This window comes from Carlito syrichta, unplaced genomic scaffold, assembly GCF_000164805.1.
Source record: "Carlito syrichta isolate Samal-C Ts95f unplaced genomic scaffold, Tarsius_syrichta-2.0.1 Scaffold313642, whole genome shotgun sequence".
In the NCBI taxonomy this organism is placed as follows: domain Eukaryota; kingdom Metazoa; phylum Chordata; class Mammalia; order Primates; family Tarsiidae; genus Carlito; species Carlito syrichta.
This window is the reverse complement of record NW_007257738.1, coordinates 426,852-445,322: the sequence shown is the minus strand read 5'-3', so window position 1 is coordinate 445,322 and position 18,471 is coordinate 426,852. Positions and strand designations below refer to the sequence as shown.

General features: G+C 42.9%; 1 protein-coding gene across 1 annotated transcript in view; it reads right to left on the bottom strand.

The window, feature by feature from the left end:
• Positions 1–18,471, bottom strand: part of SLC15A1 (solute carrier family 15 member 1) — a 40,761-nt gene that overhangs the window by 10,109 nt on the left and 12,181 nt on the right. Inside the window, exons 8-17 of the mRNA XM_021718819.1 lie at positions 16,290–16,372; positions 13,552–13,638; positions 12,640–12,711; positions 10,348–10,392; positions 10,190–10,222; positions 10,016–10,104; positions 9,143–9,224; positions 7,179–7,298; positions 5,364–5,510; positions 4,081–4,130 (exon numbers count right to left, since the gene is read on the bottom strand). Coding sequence (XP_021574494.1) covers positions 4,081–4,130; positions 5,364–5,510; positions 7,179–7,298; positions 9,143–9,224; positions 10,016–10,104; positions 10,190–10,222; positions 10,348–10,392; positions 12,640–12,711; positions 13,552–13,638; positions 16,290–16,372 — 808 coding nt within the window. The remainder of the gene's footprint in view (positions 1–4,080; positions 4,131–5,363; positions 5,511–7,178; positions 7,299–9,142; positions 9,225–10,015; positions 10,105–10,189; positions 10,223–10,347; positions 10,393–12,639; positions 12,712–13,551; positions 13,639–16,289; positions 16,373–18,471) is intronic.

Sequence of the window (18,471 nt, the reverse complement as noted above, 5' to 3'; positions counted from 1 at the left end):
AGGTCGAGGCTGCAGTGGCCGGGAGCGGCTACTGCACTCCAGTCTGGGCGACAGAGTGAGATTCCAACTCAAAAAAAAAAAAAAAAAAAAAAAAATTATTGTAGAGATGAGGTCTCGCCAAGTTGCCCGGGTTGGTCTCGAACCCCTGGTCTCAGGCAATCCTCTCAACTCGGCCTCCAAAAGTGCTGGGATTACAGGCTTGAGCCACCACGCCCGGCCAATTTTTTTTTTTTCTTTAATGAAGCTTTTACATTACCCAAACAAGAAAGGATATTACAATCCAAATTGCTCAAAGCTTCCAAAGTTCAAAAACATTTCCAAAGAAATCAAAGCAATGGAAACCACATTCTGTGGCAAAAAGGAGATTCCAGAAGTGCTTCCAGCTCAGAATCAAAACAAAGATCAGGAAAGGAACAGGTGACCATCAAGCGTGTGTCTCCTTCCACATCCACATCCATGGCAGCTGTGTGGATGTGCATGTGTATGGGACAGTGGAACAATTCCAAAGATCCCAGTTAAGGCGTTGTGGGCTGGATTGTGTCCCTCCCAAATTCACACACTGGAGCCCTAACCCTCAGTACCTCAGAACGTGTCTATATTTGGAGACACAGTATTTAAAGAGAAAAATGAGGTACGAGGGTGGGCTTTAATCCCATGGGACTAGTGTCCTTATAGGAGGAGGTGATCAGGACACAGAAACACAAGGAGGGATGACCAGGTGAGGACATAGGGAGATGGCAGACACATGCAAGCCAAGGAGAGAGGCCTCAGAAGAAACCAACCCTGCTGGCATCTTGATCTGGGCTTCCAGCCTCTGGGACTGTCAAAAAGTACATTTCTATGTAGACAAGCCACCCAGATGGTGGTAGGAAACTCACACAGAAGGGAAACAAGAAAATGAGGTAGGAACAAAACATGGAAAGGCCTTCTGCTGGCAAAATGAACACAATGGTAGCCATGTCTTGGTGTGCTGCAGAGAAATTTGGGGTTGCCAAAGGGAAAGAAGATGCCAGAAGCTTGTTCAGAAGAAATTGAAATCACGTACAGAGACTAGCAGATGCCTTTTGGCATCTGTTAGTAGCTAAAAAGCCAGTAGAGATGTCAATTTACTCTCATTGCTCACTTATTAAAAATGTATTTACAGAAAATTGACTTTCTGGCACACAGTTCTATGAATTTTAAGCTACATCTAGATTCATAAATCCTATCATAATCAGAATACGTAGCCCCCTCAATCATGCTGCCCCCAAAGCAAACCTCTCCTCCATTCCTAACCCATGCCCCCAACCAGTCTGTCCCAATAGTCTTGTTGCTTTCCCAGAATGTCATGTAAATGGAGTTACACAGTATGCAGTGTTTTGAGACTGGCTTCTTTCGCAGCATAACGCATTTGAAATTCATTCATGTGGCTGCATGTAAAGTTCGTTCCCCTGTTTTTGCTGAGTAGTATTCCCTTGTGTGGTTGTACTGTGGTCTGTTTATCTATCAGGTGTTGAGGCACATTGGGTGATTTCCAATCTTTGGCGATTATAAGTTGAGCATCTGTCATATTCGTGCACAGGTTTTTATGTAAGCCTAAATTAATTTTTCTCTAGGGTAAATATCTAGGAGTGGGAGGGCTGAGTCGCAAGCATGTTTACCTTTTTAAGAAACTGCCAGACTATTTCTCAGAGGGGCTGACCCATATCGTGCGCCCACTAGCAATGTGTGGGAGTTCCAGTTGCTCTGTGTCCTCAGCAACACTCGATATTGTTGGTTTTAAAACAATTACTGGCCAGGCACAGTGCCTCAAGCCTGTAATCCCAGCACTCTGGGAGGCCGAAGCAAGAGGACTGCCTGAGCTCAGGGGTTCGATACCAGCCCGGACAACTTGGCGAGACCTCATCTCTGCAATAAATGAAAAAATTAGCTGGGAGGGTAGCACACACCTGTAGTTTTGGCTTGGAAGACTGAGGTAGAAGAATTGCCTGAGCCCAGCGGGTTGAGGTTGTGGTGGCCATGAGCGTGCCACTGCACTCCAGCCTGGGCGAACCCCCCCCCCCAAAAAAAATTACTATAGCCATCCAACAGGTGTGTTATGATAAATCATTGTGGTCTTACTCTGTGTTTCCCTCATGACCAATGATGTCGAACGGTTTCTTATGTGCTTACTTGCCATTTATATGACTCCTCTGGTGACAAGTTTGTTAAAATCTTTTGCTTCATAGCCGGGCTCAGTGGCTCAGTCTGTAATCCCATGCCTTGGGAGGCTGAGGTGAGTGGATTGCCTGAGCCCGTGGGTTCGAGACCCCCCCGGGCAACTTCGCGAGACTTCATCTCCACAATAAATAAAAAATGAGCCAGGTGTGGTAACGCACGCCTGTAGTTCCAGTTACTCGGAAGGCTGAGTTGGAAGGATCGCCGGAGCCCAGCAGGTGGAGGCTGCGGTGGCCGGGAGCGGCCACTGCACTCCAGTCTGGGTGACAGAGTGAGACTCCAACTCGAAAAAAAAAAAAAATCTTTTGCTTCATTAAAAAAATTTTTTTGTTGTTATTGAGCTTTGAGAGTACTTTATATATTCTGGATCCAATTCTTTGTCAGAGTTGTGATTTGTAAACATTTTCTCCCAGTTTATAGCTTATCTTTTCATTCTCATAAGAATGACACAGACAGAACAAACATTTAACTCTGATGAAGTCTAATTGATCACATTTTTCTTCTATGTACTATGCTTTTGGTGTCAGATCTAAAAACCCAAGGTCACAAGGTTTTTTTTATTCCTTATATAAATGTACAGTTTTATATTTACGTGTAGATCTATAATTAGAGTTAATTTTCCTGTAAAATGTGTAATAATTTTTATATAAGAATTTTGTATAGGATGCCAGATTTAGGTCAAGTTCATTTTTTACATTTGAATGTCCAAATGTTTCAATGCCACTTGATGGAAAGACATTCCTTAATCCACTGAATTGTCTTTGCACCAGTGGCAAAAATCAGTTAGCTGGACTTGCGTGGGTCTGTTTCTAGGCTGTTCCACACATCCATGGGTCTATTTGCCAATATCACTTTGTCCTGATTACTGCAGTATTATAGTAAGTTTTAAAATTACTAGTAGTAAGAATCTTCCAAATGAATTCCTTTTCAAAATTATTTGAGCTATTCTAGCTATTCTTTGCCTTCCCATATAAATCTTAAAATCAGTTTGTTTATATTTATAAAAAATAATGTTATGACTTTGATAGAAACTGGACATCTTTACTATATTAACTCTTCTGATCAATGATCACAGATGGCTTTCCATTTACCTGGCTCTTCACTAATTTCTTTCATAAGCATTTTGTCATGCTCAGCATTCAAATCCTGCACGTCTTGTTAGATTTATACCTCAGTATTTCATATTTGGGATGGAGATAGCATAAACGATATGATTTTTAAAATTTCAGTTTCCAGTTGTCCATTGTTGGTACATAGAAATATGATGGATTTGTGTGTGTGTGTGTGGTCCTTGTATCCTGTGGCCTTTCTCAACTCTTTTATTGATTCTATGAGTTTTTTTGGTAGAGCCCTGGGGACTTTCTATGCAGATAATTGTCATCTGTGAGTAGAAATTGTTTTATTTCTTCCTTCCAATCTAGATACTTTTAATTTCTTTTTCTTGTCCCATTGTTCTGACAACCAGAAGGATATTGAATAAGACTGGGGAGGGTTGAAAAATCTTAACTTGTTCTTAATCTTAATGGGGAGATTTTAGATTTTCACCATGAAGTATCTTGTAAGCTCAAGTTTCTGTGGATTTTTTTTTTCCAGAAAGTTCCCTTCTTTTTCTAGTTTACCGAGTTTTTAAAAATCATGAATGGATGCTGAATTTTACCAAATGCTTTTTCTTTATCACTGGATTAGATGATGTGGCTTTTCTTCTCTAGTTTATTAAGATGATGGTTTACATTGACTGATCTATTTTTTTGAATACTGAGCCGGCCCTGCTTTCTTGGGACAAACCCTATACGCTCATATTGTACCCTTGCTGCACTTGAATTTCACTATGCTGTACTTACACGCAAAGCTGACAGGATTTAAGCCTTAAAGAAATTTACATACCTAATTCCATTCTGTCCTTTTTCTGGCTTCTGGTTAAGACCATCTGTTACCTGAGTGAGAAAACAGTAATATAAAAACATTTTCAATACCTTATTCATTAGAATAGATTCAGATAAACCTTTCAGTCTTTTGAGAAGGTGGCACAGACACTTATCCTAAGACCTAAGGGCATGATTACATCAGAAGGGCTCTAGGCTTTGGGAAGCCGAGGTCATAGAAGGATCGTTTGAGGCCAGGAGTTCAAGACCATCCTGGGCAACACAGAAAGAATAAATAAATTTTTAAAATAAATACATTTTAAAAAGAACAGCTTCATTTCTTCAGTCCTAATTCTCCTTAAGACTACCATGAGCCTCTACGATTTTTGACCCTTTCTTGACAATGGTTCCACAGAACACTGCTCTCCAAATAGAACAAGTCATTCAACAGACCCCTAATTAAGCAAATGACTAAGAATCTTAATTCCATATTGCAGTTCTCTAGAAGCTCACTTAAATCCGCCTTCTAGAAAGCTCGAAACCCCCTCATTTAGTTCAACAATACCTTCATAGTTTCTTTGTGTGCTGAATGGTATAACTAGAGCTCTCTATTTCGTCAATAATTATTTTGTATGTGCAGTGTTTTATTGCACTTGCCTAACATACTATATATTTTTTAGAAACTGCTCTAGTTTTCTTACTACTCAGCATAAATTTTATTGATTTTAAAAAAAAGAGGGTGCTCGGTTTCTATGCCCAGGAATCGCTAGGGTCCAAGCCGAGCAGCTGCGGCACCAACCGCTGCACCAGGAAAGCCCTGGCCACTAGCTCCCTAGCCCTCACTCAGTCAGTTTCCATACACTCACGCACACTGGGACTTGCATAGTCCGACTGGCTCGGCTGCTATCTTCCCTGACTCTCCCAGCACAAATTTTAAAAATCAATGCAATTATATATTTAAAACTTTAAATGCACATATGTACTCCGTGTGACTTATATGAAGACACATACACACCTATGTACTCTGTGTGACTTGTATGAACACACATACATGCACGAGCACACACAGACCCACAACGTCTAGACGTTAAAAAAAATTTTTAAATCAATATTAACCCTTGCCATCCAGCCGTCGAACTTTTATTTGAAGTCTGGCTGGCATTCTTGAAGCCTTGTGTTCTTGAAAAAAGAAGCTGAAGATCATCTAACATAACACTAAATATGAGTAAAACAAAGCCACACTCATAAAAAGTCACATCTCCCATATTACAAGGAGTGAAGAGTCCATGGCAGGTGTTTACTTACCACACGGTAGTGATTGGGAGCCCACACGAGAAGGGTATGGCGTTGGCCCTTCTGGAAGTCCTGAGTTCCTACAGCGACCGGTGGTTCAGTGGAAGAGACGTTTATACTCGTCAGTTTGTCTGCGTCAAAAGTCATGAATTCATTTGTCTATAGATGGGGGTGGGGGGAAGGAGTCATAGTTAACATAGTAGTGTCTTGGCATTGTGCAGCTGAATATAAAAATGGTGTGTTATGTGATATTCCGAGTTTCCAAGTTCATGTTCATGCACATTGAAAAATGCCTCTAGGGAGTTGGCATTCACTTGCCTCAGCTTCCCAACCGCTCTTCTAGAGTCTATCATGAAGTGTTTTAGGACAACCACCCCTTTACAACAAGCATTTTATTTTGCTTAACAGAGATAAATGCTTTGGGATTTATTTCTTCCATTAGGGAAAGAACAGCATCAGGGACTTAAAAAAAAAACCCCATCGCTAGTGAAAACCAATACTGGGCTGCCCCAAGCTTTTGGAGTCTGACTTTTTTTTTTGTCTTCAAGTTTACCTAGTTTGGCAAGATCTAAAGTGGTGTTTCTCAACCACGACTGAACAGGAATGAGACCACAATCAAGATCTCTGGGGTTGGGACCCAGGTATCAGAATTTTCAAAGCTCTCCAGGAGATTCTGATGAAGACTCAAGGCTGAGTTCTGCCAATCCAGAACAATGATCATCATGATCAGGGTTTCCCAGACTTGGCACCGTTGGCATTTGGGCCAGAGGATTTTGTTCTATGAAGTGCTGTGTGTCAGCATCCCTGGCTTCTGTGTAAGAGATGATGCCGGTGCACACTCCCAGTTGCAACAACAAAAAATGTCTCCAGAGATTGCCAAGTGTCCCCTGGGGTGAAAATCACCCCAGTTGAAAACCACTAACCTAGATCCTTGTGATCTAAAGTGTGGTTCCATAAACAAGGAGCAGCAACATCACCCGAGAGCTTCTTAAAAATGCAGCATTTCAGGCCGGACACGGTGGCTCACGCTTGTCATCCCAGCAATTTGAGAAGCTGAGGAGGTAGCATTGCTTAAACCCAGGAGTTCAAGATCAGCCTGGGCAACACAGAAAGACCTTGTCTCCACACAAAAAATTTTTTAAAAAATGAGCCAGACATGGTGGTGCATGCCTGGAGTCCCAGCTACTCATGATAGCCAAGCTCAGGAGGTGGAGGCTGCAGTGAGCCGGGATTGTGCCACTGCACTCCAGCCTGGGTGACAGAGTGAGACCCCCGACTCAAAACAAAACAAAACAAAACAAAGCAGCATTTCAGATTTCAGCCCTACTGATTAAGAATCTGCAGCTTAATAACTCCCCATGGAATTTCTATAACATTCAGGTGTGAGGCACACTGGTTTAGAGTAAAGCCCAAGTGAGATCAAGATAGTTAAGACACTGGCTGGGCTCGGTGGCTCAACCTGTAATCCCAGCACTTTGGGAGGCCAAGTCAAGCCCGCGGGTTCGAGACCAGCCTGGGCAACTTGGCGAGACCTCGGCTCTACAATAAATCAAAAATTAGCTGGGCAGCGTGGTAGTGCACGCCTGTAGTTCTGGCTACTTGGAAGGCTGAGGTGAAAGGATTGCCAGAGCCCAGCAGGTTGGAGCTGTGGTGATGGGGAGCGTGCCACTGCGCTTCAGTCCAGGCGACAGAGTGAGACTCCAACTAAAAAAAAAAACCACATGTGGGCTGCTCTTGGGATTATACAAGGACCCAGCAAAACAGCTTCTCCAAATTCTATTCTCAGGTTAGAAGACAAAAAAGAAGGTTGCATTGCCTTCTACTTACTTGAGACATTGGGCCAAGTGTCACCATGTTTCCAGGAAGAGATATCGTCATGTTATTATCCCCTATATTCAAAACTTTAATTTGGACTTCATTTCCTTGGGGGAAGACTGGAAGGGTTTTCTGAGCAAAAGAAAATTGGCAGTGAGGTGTTCAGTACAGCATGGATGATAATCTGAACGCTTGCATGGAGGCACTTTCCCTGGTGTTGGTTGAGACATGCCAGACACCCCCATAAGCTGCCAATCACTACTGGGGCACCCATAGAAAATGACACATACAGAATATTGAAGGAATTAGAAGGGGTTACTCTTGGTCTCATCTAGCACCTCTAGGTCAAAGCGTGCCAGGATGGAAAGCCTGGTAACAGCTAGGGGTCAGAATATCATCTCAGTGAATGTTCCCCCTGTTGTGACACCTGAGATCTGCTGTCCGCAACTCCAGTGTCCTCCCTGGAACTCCAGAAGCCCATTTCTCAGCCCCAGCCATGGTGCTGTAAGATATCTTCTCACCCTTGTCCCTCTTGCCTGCCTACCTTCATGCCTACGATGTTCTGTCTCAGACCCCGGTGTTGCAGAAGCGATTTGTGTTTACCTGAGCCCACAATTCATTTTCCACAAAGCTAGCTATGTTCAAGAGACAGTGAGCACACCCATGTTCACTGCAGCGTTATTCACAACAGCCAAAAGGTGGAAGCAACCCAAACTAAGTGTCCACATAGGAGAGACTAGTATCCTACCTTAAAAAGGAAGGAAATTTTGACACACATTACAGCACACATGAACCTTGAAGACAATACGCTTAGTGAAACAAACCAGTCACGACAAAACAAACACTGCGTGATGCCACTTACACAAGGTACATAGAGTACTCACATTCCTAGAGACAAGAAATAGAATGGGGGTCGCCAGGGGCTGGGGGAATGGTTGGGCTTTTGGGGGGTTACAGAGATTTCGCTTTGCCAGATGTAGGGAGTACTGGAGATTGGTTGCACGACCACATGTACGTACTTAACACTGAACCACACACAAGTGAGTAAGATGGTAAATTCTGTGCTATATCTATTTTTGCCCCAATTAAAAAAATTTTTAAGGTTATAGAAATTAAAAGAGAGAGAAAGGGAGGGATGGAAGAAGAGAGACAGAGAGGGAGAGGGAGAAAAGGGGAAGGAGGGGAGAGAAAGAGAGGCCGGGGGAAGGAAGAGGGAAGGAGAGAGGGGAGCGGGGTGGGGAGAGAGACAGAGAGAAAGATATGAAAGAGAGACAGAGAGACCAAGGGAGAGAGAGAGAGACAGACAAAGATAGATGGAGAGAGAGAGAGAGAGAGACAGAGAGAGAGAGAGAGAGAGAGAGAGAGAGAAGAAGAGACAGAGAGAGAGGGAGAGACAGAGAGAACGAGACAAAAAGAGAGACAGAGACAGAGACAGAGGGAGAGGGAGAGACTCTCCTACTTTTTACGAACCACACAGCCCTGTTTCTAGGACCTGATCTCACTCACAGCTTAAGGAGCCTAATCTGGTCCACTGTGGAGCCACTAGAAGTGTGGACTAGCTTGAGAACTAATCATTACTGGAAAGTTTACCAGAATCTAAAACGCATTTTCATATCAAAAAGACTATTTACACATGTCTAAAATGAGGCTTGTGAATGACTGACGTCTTTTGACCAGGTCTCCTAGGAGCTCACACTTCACACCCTTCTCTCCCATTATGAAAAGTGTGTTGTGAGTGCAAGCTGTTTAGGTCATTTCTTCCCTGAACGAAGCCTATCCACTTGACCTCCTTCCCAGATGCGCCCTTGCAGGGATGAGGAGGGGTTCTCCCTGGGCCTCATGCCGCCCACAGCACCAGGGCTCAGTGTAGAGGAAGGACCCTGACCTCCCTCATCCTCTCCAGCCCAGGGAAAGCGTTCCGAACCATCCACTAAACCCATCAGGAAAGGACCCTGGAGAATCAGAGGGCAACTCACATCAATTTCCACCTGCACGATGGCAGCCACCACAAAGGCCATGGAAGCCAGGAACATTCCAACTGTCATCTTCTTCAGGGAGCTGGTAGACCAAGAAGAGAGTGACTCTCAACCAGCCTCCTACAGACGAGGTCTGCCCCTCACCTGCACCTAGACAAAACCAACTTCCCTACAAAAACACATGGGCTTCGAAGGGTCTCTCCTTCCATGATTCATGGCCGAGACTAAGGAAGATAAACGGAATGCAGCTTCTCATTTGCATATTTAGATTTAATTTCTAGACATTATCGTTCAGGTTGTACTCCCAATTATAATGAACATTCTTATTATCTACGTACATAAAAGAACCTTAATTAGAGGATTTTTCAGGCTGCTATTAACAACAATTTTACTAATTGTTGTTAATTATTCTATTCTATTCTATTCATTTTATTTCATGAGTTGGAGTCTTACTGTTGCCCAGGCTGGAGTGCAATGGCACCATCACAGCTCACTGCAGCATCGACCTCCTGGGCTCAGGTGATCCTTCCTCTTCAGCTTCCCGAATAACCTGTGCTACTATGCCCGGCTAATTTTTTTGCGGGGGGTAAGGATGGCGTCTCACAATGTTGCTCAGGCTGGTCTCAAACTCCTGGGCTCAAGTGATCCTCTTGCCTTGGTCTCCCAAAGTGCTAGGATTGCAGGCATGAGCCACCACGCCCAGCCAGCACTTTTATTTAAAGGACATTTTCAGAAACATCAGCACACAAACATCTGTTTCATTCATTCCTCAAGACCCCATCATCTTGGGGCAGTGGCAGACAGGGTGCAGTCCACTTGCAAAACCCTCAGACCAATGGTGCCTCCACCAACCCAAACCCACTAGTGACCTACGTGAAATTGAAGCCACATTTTGCAATCAGAGGATACACCAGACCATCAAAGATGGGGACCATGATGACGATCAGGATGGCATTGATGGTCTGCAGATGAAAGGACAGGTAAAATGTTAGGGTTGTCTCAAAGATGACTTTGACCTCCATATTGAATCTCAATACTTTCTCCTACCTGCATCTGATCTGGCTGAATTTCGATAGCTCCCTACGAAGAGAGAAAAACATTTTCATGGAAACGTGTTACGAAAGGGAGGGAGAAAGGAGACAAAGGGACTTAAACAAAGGAGTAGCAACCAGGGAGGGTAAAATATCCTGCTTGCCCAAACTTACTATTTTCCCACTCATGGTTGTTGCTTGCAGCGTCCACCGGGAGCCCTTAAAAATGAATAAAGTTTTACTGCATCATTTGAGAATGTGGGTTTTTAAAATTTTACTAGTCAACGGTGAGTCTTTTCCATGTCAGAAATAAGTCTGAAATGTTACGGGATTTAAAATTGTTTTAAACATCAAGTTAGTCTCCTGGCTCTATGATACAACTGGGTTAAAACAGGTTGTGCCTCTCCTGTATAAGTGGACACAAAATTAGTGTTCCGGCCCCTCTGAGCTGGAGAAATACACTTCTGATACTTGTTGGAAAGCACGGCAGCGGCGGCCAGGTGAAAGCAGCCATGTAAGGATGTCCAATATTTACTGACATCAGGGGCTCAAGAACATCATGATTGTTAAGAGTCATTTTTAGTTGGGCGTGGTGGCTGATGCCTGTCATCCCAGCACTTTGGGAGGCAGAGGCAAGAGGACTGCCCGAGTCCAGAGGTTTGAGACCAGCCTGGGCAATGTGGCAAGACCTTGTCTCTACAATAAATCCAAAAATTAGAGGGCGTGGTGGCGCAGCCTGGGTACCTGAGACCTTGTCTCTACAATAAATCAACAAGTTAGCTGGGCGTGGTAGTGCATGCTTATATTTCCAGCTATTTGGAAGGTTGAGGCAGAAGGATCACCTGAGCCCAGCAGGTTGAGGCTGCGGTGGCCATGAGCGTGCCACTGCACTCCAACCTGGACAACAGAGTGAGACTCCGATTCAAAAAAAAGGGGCCATTTTTTTAAGATTGGCCTAAACTAGATCACCAACAGGAGAGAGATGGATTTAAACCTATTTTATAGTAAAAGATGACCCAGGACTGTATAACTACATATGATAATTTCTATGAAAGACTAAACCTCTAATGGTTTCAATATAAATCTATCAACTCCACTAGGAGGATATCAAAGAACGTCAGGAAACTACCACTGTTTGAGTTTTGTTTTGTTTTGTTTTTAATCAGAATCTCACTTTGTTGCCCAGGCTGAAGTGCAGTGGCATGACCACGGCTCGCCGAAGACTTGACCTCCTGGCTCCAGCAATCCCGCCTCAACCTCTCGAGTAGCTGGGACTACAAGTGTGCACCACCACATCTGGCTTATTTTTTAATGTTTTATTTATTAATTTTTTTAGAGACAGGTCTCACTGTGCTGCCTAGCCTGGTCCCAAATTCCCAGGTTCAAGTAGTCCTCTGGCGTTGACCTCCCTGAGCACTAGGATTACAGGTGTGAGCCACCATGCCCAGCATGTTTGGCCTGTTAATATATGCCTGATCCTGCATATTTTGTGCATGTTCTTTAACTGGATCCTCACAGCCTTGAGGTGGGTTAAATGACACTTTCAGAGGGGTAGTTACTACCTAAGTCCCACAGCTACCAGGTGAGGAGTGTATTTCTAGTGCAAGTCTCATTCCAGTAACCAGCTCTCATCCATCATGTATCACTGCCTCCCAGGTCTGTATGGTGCTAGTCTAAATCTCATACTTACAAATAAGGAGATAATGTGAACGCTCAAATTTCTTCCAAGCAACAGAATAATACTAATACTTATGATACTAATACTGCCTGCACAATAAAACCACATGCTCATATTTAAAAAAAAATTTTACTAAAAGAAACAATAGCTGATTGCTTTAGCTACTGACCACCGTGTATTGACCCATCAAACACTATTGTGACACATCCCTGGACCTGTGTCTCACAGCTGTGGTAGAAAGAACACAGCAAGTTAACCATCTGGTTCTAGGTTCCTGCTTAAAGAGGGGTGATGTTGGTGGAGTCATTTTCCATGCCTAAACACTGCTTCTGGCCCAAGCATTCTATTTTTAGAGTGGAAGACGTCAAGCCCCTCTTGTTTAAATATCCTCTGGATCCCATAAAAGGCAAGACACGCTTTTACCATGCCACATCTGTAGGAAAACAAACTCTTTATTCTCAGTTTTGATTGCAAGAGTCCCGGATGCATTGATGAGGGCTTTGCCAAGGCTACTTTACTTGACCACATCTGATTTTTTTCATTGTTTTGCAGCAGAAATGAGGATAGAACTATCTAGAATTGTTTTGTTGTTGCCGTTTTGTTTTTACAAATAAACTCAGTGGGATCTAACCATGAAATAAGTGAAATATAAAAAAGAAGCTAGAAGAGAACTTCTTAGACGTGAAATCCTAAACACGTCTTGGTACCTGGCAGGCTCCAACGCATGTTTGCTAAGCAGAGACGAGGAACAAAGCAGAATTTCACGTTACCTGCTGATCAAACAAGGCCCAGAACATGGGGAGCGGGATGTACAGGAACAGTACTCTCGTAACCATCTTGATCTGAGAGATAAGCCGCTCCTGGAGTGGAGGAAGGACAAATCAGCCATCGCCTGTATCAACCAGGTGCTCAGGTGCTGCTGAGTTTCAGTGAGGGAGAGATTTGCGTCTAGAGACAAGCTGCAAGGTGACTCGTCACTCCAAAGGACACTAACACAGGCTTAGAAAACAAAATTTCTGGATGGGCTTGGTGGCAATCCCAGCACTTTGGAAGGTAGAGGCGAGTGGATCGCCTGAGCCCGCGGGTTCGAGACCAGCCTGGGCAACTTGGCGAGCCCTCGTCTCCACAATAAATCAAAAATTAGCCAGGCATGGTAGGGCACGCCTGTAGTTCTGGCTATTTGGAAGGCTGAGGCGGAAGGATCGCCGGAGCCCAGTGGGTCGATGCTGGGGTGGTCGTGCGCATGCCACTGCACTCCAGCCTGGGTGACACAGTGAGACTCCGACTCAAAAAAAAAAAGAAAACTGAAAATTTCTAAGCTGCTTAAAACATGAGCAAAAATGTCTATTTAGGAGGTAAATTACTTGAACTTACTAGATATACATTCCCACCATGCCGCCACCACCACTCACCTTCTCTGTATTCAAACCAAAATTATGTGGTCACAATTACACGACTAATAGCAGTGTACATCAAATGGCAAACTATGAAAAGGTAATATTGTCTACAGATAAATTATATCCGTTATTTATCAAGTTCTCAATTAAAAGAGGCATTCATTGATCTATATAGTCTCATTTAACATGCTAAGGAAGGCTAGGAAGACACAATTGATAATTTGGTATGTGTGGCCTTCATCATTGGAACTGAGAGTTTGAATTTTCATTTCCTCGATTATTGTAGCCACAACAGTTACTTACATCATATTTTTCTCTAGCCCAGTCCAACCAGTGCTCTCTCTTGGGAAATGTGTGACTCCGATGCCTAAATCTGTTTTTGGTGGCAAACTGAAGGAAGGAAGAAAAATTAGGTTTCAAAATGGGACCAATGACTTTCTTGGGAAACACATTTCAGTTAAACCCTTTAAATGGAAAAAGATGTTTGTGAGAAAAGCAAAATATAAAATTGTATATACTAGGATATGAGCACGATTAAAGGCATAAGTGATGCATTTATTTCTAGTCTCTTTCTAACCAAGGTCATTTGGGTTGGGGTAAACACAGTCACATGTCTCTACTGTTCCCTCCAGATCCTCTGGAAAACAGTAAAGACACACCTGTAACTGAAGTTTTCTAGCAGCCATATTAACAAGTAAAAGAAAAGCAGGCAAAATTCATTTTAAATCCATTTTATTTAACCAAATAAACCCTAACTATGTTTATATATAATCAACATTTTACAAATTAATGAGAATTTCTACATTCGTTGTTCATACTAAGCCTTCAAAATCAGGGAGTATTTTACACTTATGGTATATCTTAATTTGGATGCCAAATTTTTATCAGAAAGTGTGATCTGTATTTAGATTTCATGAAGTTTATGCTTGAAAAACCAGATTTGCATACAAAGTTGTTCCAGACATGCTTAAAAGCTTTCCAATAACCGAACTGAGTATTGGTTTTTAAATTTGAGAGTGAGCACATGATACATTTATTTAACCCACAAAAGATATAGGGAAACACATTTTGAAATAGGGTAATACGGGTCAGAAAAATATGTAGATCCATCCTTCATGATGTTAGGGGCTACTAAGATTCCTTGTTGGAGTTGTTTAGGAGAGAACTTTGGGAAGAGCAAGGTGCATTTGCAATGACAGGGCAACAAGATAAGGCGATGGTGGTGGCGGTTGGGGACATGCATGTGTTTGAAAGGCAATAATTCAAAGCCGCGGGCTGATTTTAGAATAATAGGCAATACAGTTCTTCTGATTCTAAGGAGCTTGAAGTTTTTCTTTAGGGGTTTGAACTATGCTGTCCATCACTTATTAAGGAAGGACTTGAGAACCAAATACTGCATGCTCTTACTCATAAGTGGACCCTGACCACTGATCACATGGGTGGGATCAGCAGACACTGAACTCTGCTGGGGGAGGAAGGGGGGGGGGCGCATGGCATCACCCTGGGTACCTGGTCCAGTATCGGAGCAGAGAGGGCCAGCTAGAAGCTCAAACTCCACCTGCACGCAGCCTACTTATGTAGTACCCCACAATGCTAAAATAAAATAAATTTTAAAAAAAGAAGAACTTGAATAGATCATTGATAAGGTCTCCTCTTTGCTTGGAAAGAATGTTTTGGTGGAAATTGATCTAATATCAGAATAAAAAGGAATGATTGCACCTGAAGGAAATTTTCTTTTTGACAAAGAGAGGGCACATTGATTTCACAAGTTGAAATACAATACGATACAATAACCTAGTTGTACAATGCAAGTGAAATACAATACAATAATCTAATGCAATAAGGCTGGGTAAAGAGACAGTAAGTGACCGAAAATTATCTTAAGGCTGCCTTTTCATCCAAAAGATTATCCGCACGGGTATGTTTTCATTAAAACGTGCCACGTTTTCCCCTGGATATACAATACATACAGTATGTTCACTAAAAAAATGGAGCGTGTATGAGGGAAAAAATAATCAAAATTATTTGATTTCATTATCTAAGATGTCTACTCTCAACATCTATTTCCTGCCTATAAATGTACCGATATGTCCACATTCCATGTTGATGCCTATGGGAGAAACCATCTTCTGAACACCTTATCACCAAATATTCTTTGATGCCAGAGATAGACTGTAAGTTAAGCACCATCTTCCTATTTTCAGCAACTTGGTGGACTTACATTTTTGCCATTATAAATATTACAATGACAATCTTTGTACACAGTTCTGTGTTCATTTTTTAAAATGATGCTCTAACCCTTCATTCTCAAAAGCAGCACGAATGACTCCGAGCATCTAAACACTTGAGGCTCTTGCTAACAGAGCCAGGACAGGTCTCCCATGCTCCGGTCACTGCTCCCAGACCCTAGGCACTGTCTGCCAACCTGACAGGCCAAGAGTCACTTTGATTTTCTTTCCTTGGACCACTGATCTTATTTTAAAAGCCCAAGAGTCATTTCTGTTCCTCTCTTGTTGAGTTCTGTTTGTGTCCTTTTTCTTTTGGTGAGTTTTCTAAGAAGTTTCAATTTGTCAAAATAGTTCAGAGCAGCTGGGTGTGGTGCCTCACACCTGCAATCCCAACACATTGGGAAGCTGAGGAAGGAGGATTGCTTGAGCCCAGGAGTTTGAAACCAGCCTAGGCAACATAGCAAGATCTTGTCTCTACAAAAAATTAAAAAACTCAGCCAGGCTTGGAGGTGTGTACTTGTAGTCCCAGCTACTCAGGAGGCTGAGGTGGAAGGATTGCCTGAGCCCAGGAGGTCTGAGGCTGCAGTGAGCTCTGATTGTGTCACTGCATTCCAACCTGAATGACCGGAGTCTCACTAGAGTGAGACTCCAACTCAATATACATATATATATTTTATATATACATACACTTAGTTAAGAACACTAAAAATATGCTTGAAGGAAAGTCAAAGTTTAATTGAATTTTCATCTAAAGGAGGCAGAAATTTCTGGGGTAATTAAATGACATCGAGAAAGGGCTACAGGAATACTTACACCCATGCACTTGACCACTTTAGCCATGATGTTGCCCTGTGGCTGGAACTTCTTGTACATTCCACTGCCAATGACAAATACAACTGGATAGGGAAAAAGAAGGTATGTTAACAAGGTGTGTGCCAGGTCTACTTGTGGCCTGGAGGAGTGAGCTTTTGTTTGTGTTATATGAGGGGGACCCAAAAAACCCCAGAAGTTATTTATTAAAAATTGTGTATTTATTCTTACATGTTTAAACTTCAGTCCCTTCCAAGCACTCTCCGTTTTGTGCAATACATCTATCCAGACACTTTTCCCGCGGCTCAGGACAGTTTTTGAACTCGTCAATTTTGATGCCTTTTAGTGCTTCTGCTGTTTTTTGTTTCACCTCTGCCACATCGCCAAAATGTTTCCCACTGAGGATTTTTTGTATCCAGGGAAACAAAAAACAGTTGCTGGGGGCGAATGCGTGTGAGTAGGGAGGATGGGGCTTGGGGATTGTGCCATTTTTGGTCAAAAACTTCTGAACATTCAGCATGGTATGGGCAGGTGTGCTTTTGAATCACCCCTCATGAAATGCGCAAATGTGTTGAAAGAATCTCCAAAAAAAATCACTAAAGCCGAACGCAGTCACCCACAACAAGCTAGGCGGTATACTGATGCTGATGGGATCCTGGAACACTTACCTAGCAGAGGAAGCCTCTACTACAAGAGATCTGCCCTCCAAAAGTTAATTCCGGGTTTTTTTGGGTCCTCCCTCGTACACTTGTCTTGGAAGTAGCTGGATTACTTATGGAATGGGAATTCCTACCTATCTCACAGTTTAGAAAGCGCTTTTGATTCTAACAATCACAACAGCCTTGGAGTAACATTATGTCTGTGTTCTAATATACAAACCTTGAGGCCTAATGTGATCTACTTCCCAGAACTTGAGGCAGCTCAAGTTCACACTCAGGGCAGCTATTTAAGCACAAGCTCTAGCTCTTCTTACGGGGAGACAAAAAGATTAAATGGTCCCACACAACAGATTCATGTATTATATTCTACAAAGATAATGCATGCAATCGTAATTTTCTGGCTGCAATGGCAAGATTAATAATCTCTCCTTCTTTTTAATATTTAGGAAAAAAAGGAATTAATCTGCTGAAACTTTTCCTTACTCATACATGACATCAACTTTTTCTGTGGTCCAGATACAAAGCACAATGACAATTAATTGCCTTGGCAGCTACAGTTGTACAAAAGCTAGACGCATCTTTTCAATGAGGTCATTTCTTCAGGCCTTCTCTTAGCAAAAGGCATATTGTGAAAACAACTCAGAAAAAAGCATTTGTGCAGGAGACTCTGATAACAAAGGTCTTATGCTAGGATTTCAGAACACCCCATTTCACAATTCAGTCATTTTAAAATGCTGAATGAATAGACAGGATTCCACTTGCTTTCCTCGAGGAGAAGGGCCTGAGATTTTGAGAGGTGCTAACTCTCAAGCGTATCTCCGAGTATGTGCTTGTGCCACACACACCCTTTATAGCTGAGGGAAGAGACATTTATTTACTTACTTGTGTTCTTTTTTTTTTTGAGTTGGAGTCTCATTCCGTCACCCAGGCTGGAGTGGAGTGGTACACTCACAACCACCCTAGCATCAACCCGCTGGACTCCAACGATCCTTCCACCTCAGCCTCCCAAGTAGCTGGAACTACAGGCGCGTTTACTTGTGTTCTTGCCCAATGCCAACCTTTTCCAGAGCAGGCATGGATGGTAAAGGTGTCCAATAAGGTGAGTCTACATTTTCTTTTGCCCACTAATATTTTAATTTTTAAGCTTCTGATTAATTGAAGTCAAATTCAAGCACAGGATTTGGCCTGTTCTCAATTCCTCCGCAAAAAAGTATTATCTTTGATATAAGAATGGCTTGTAGCCGGGCTCGGTGGTTCAGCCTGTAATCCCCGCGCCTTTGGAAGGCTGAGGTGAGTGGATTGCCTGAACCCGCGGGTTCGAGACCCGCCTGGGCAACTTGGCGAGACCTCATCTCTACAATAAATCAAAAATCAGCCGGGCATGGTAGTGCGCGCCAGTAGTTCCAGCTACTCGGAAGTCTGAGGCGGAAGGATCGCTGGAGCCCAGCAGGTCGTGGCTGCAGCGGCTGGGAGCAGCCACTGCACTCCAGTCTGGGCGACAGAGTGAGACTCCAACTAAAAAAAAA